The sequence below is a fragment of the Merops nubicus genome, unplaced genomic scaffold, assembly GCF_000691845.1.
Source record: "Merops nubicus isolate BGI_N331 unplaced genomic scaffold, ASM69184v1 scaffold39364, whole genome shotgun sequence".
In the NCBI taxonomy this organism is placed as follows: Eukaryota; Metazoa; Chordata; class Aves; order Coraciiformes; family Meropidae; genus Merops; species Merops nubicus.
The window spans coordinates 2,042-2,633 of record NW_008605593.1 but is presented as its reverse complement, the minus strand read 5'-3'; the positions used below and the strand labels follow the sequence as shown (position 1 = coordinate 2,633).

The 592-nt window shown below is 64.2% G+C and overlaps 1 protein-coding gene across 1 annotated transcript in view; it reads left to right on the top strand.

Moving 5' to 3' along the window:
- LOC103772059 (ubiquitin-like modifier-activating enzyme 1) overlaps positions 1-592 on the top strand; it is a gene marked incomplete at both ends in the record, with an annotated part of 3,514 nt that overhangs the window by 1,322 nt on the left and 1,600 nt on the right. Inside the window, 2 exons of the mRNA XM_008939376.1 lie at positions 5-167; positions 236-432. Of these exons, the coding sequence (XP_008937624.1) occupies positions 5-167; positions 236-432 (360 nt within the window). The remainder of the gene's footprint in view (positions 1-4; positions 168-235; positions 433-592) is intronic.

The following is a 592-nucleotide window of genomic DNA, read 5'->3' as shown; positions in this document are numbered from 1 at the left end:
GAAGCCGAAGTCAGTGGTGGCCGCGGCGGCTGTGCGACGAATGAACCCAAATGTCAGGGTGACAGCTCACCAGAACCAGGTGGGACCTGCCACTGAGATGCTCTACGGGGATGACTTTTTCCACCACCTGGATGGTGTTGCCAGTGCCCTGGACACGCTGGAGGCCCGTAAGGGGCAGGGAAGGGAGAGGGGCTGAGCCCTTGGACGTGTCCCCAGCACCTTTGGCTCCCCGCAGGCACCTACTTGGAGAGCCGCTGCCTCCGCTACCTCACGCCACTGCTGGACTCGGGCACGGAGGGGCCACGGGGCAACGTCCTGGCCATGGTACCACCCCTGACCAAGCCACTGGAGCCAGCTGGTGCCCCCGAGAATGACACCTTCCCCCCCTGCACCTTGCGGTACTTCCCCCACACCATCCAGCACACGCTGCAGGTAGGCTGTTGCCATGCCGGCTCCCGGCCCCCAGCGAGGAGCCACTGGGACCTTTGTCTTGCTTTCCCATTTCCTCTTCTGGCTGAGGTCTGGTGGTGGTCTGAAGGCAGGATACGGCCCCAGCTGCTTCCTGCTGGCAGACAGAGCCCTGCTGTTGGCT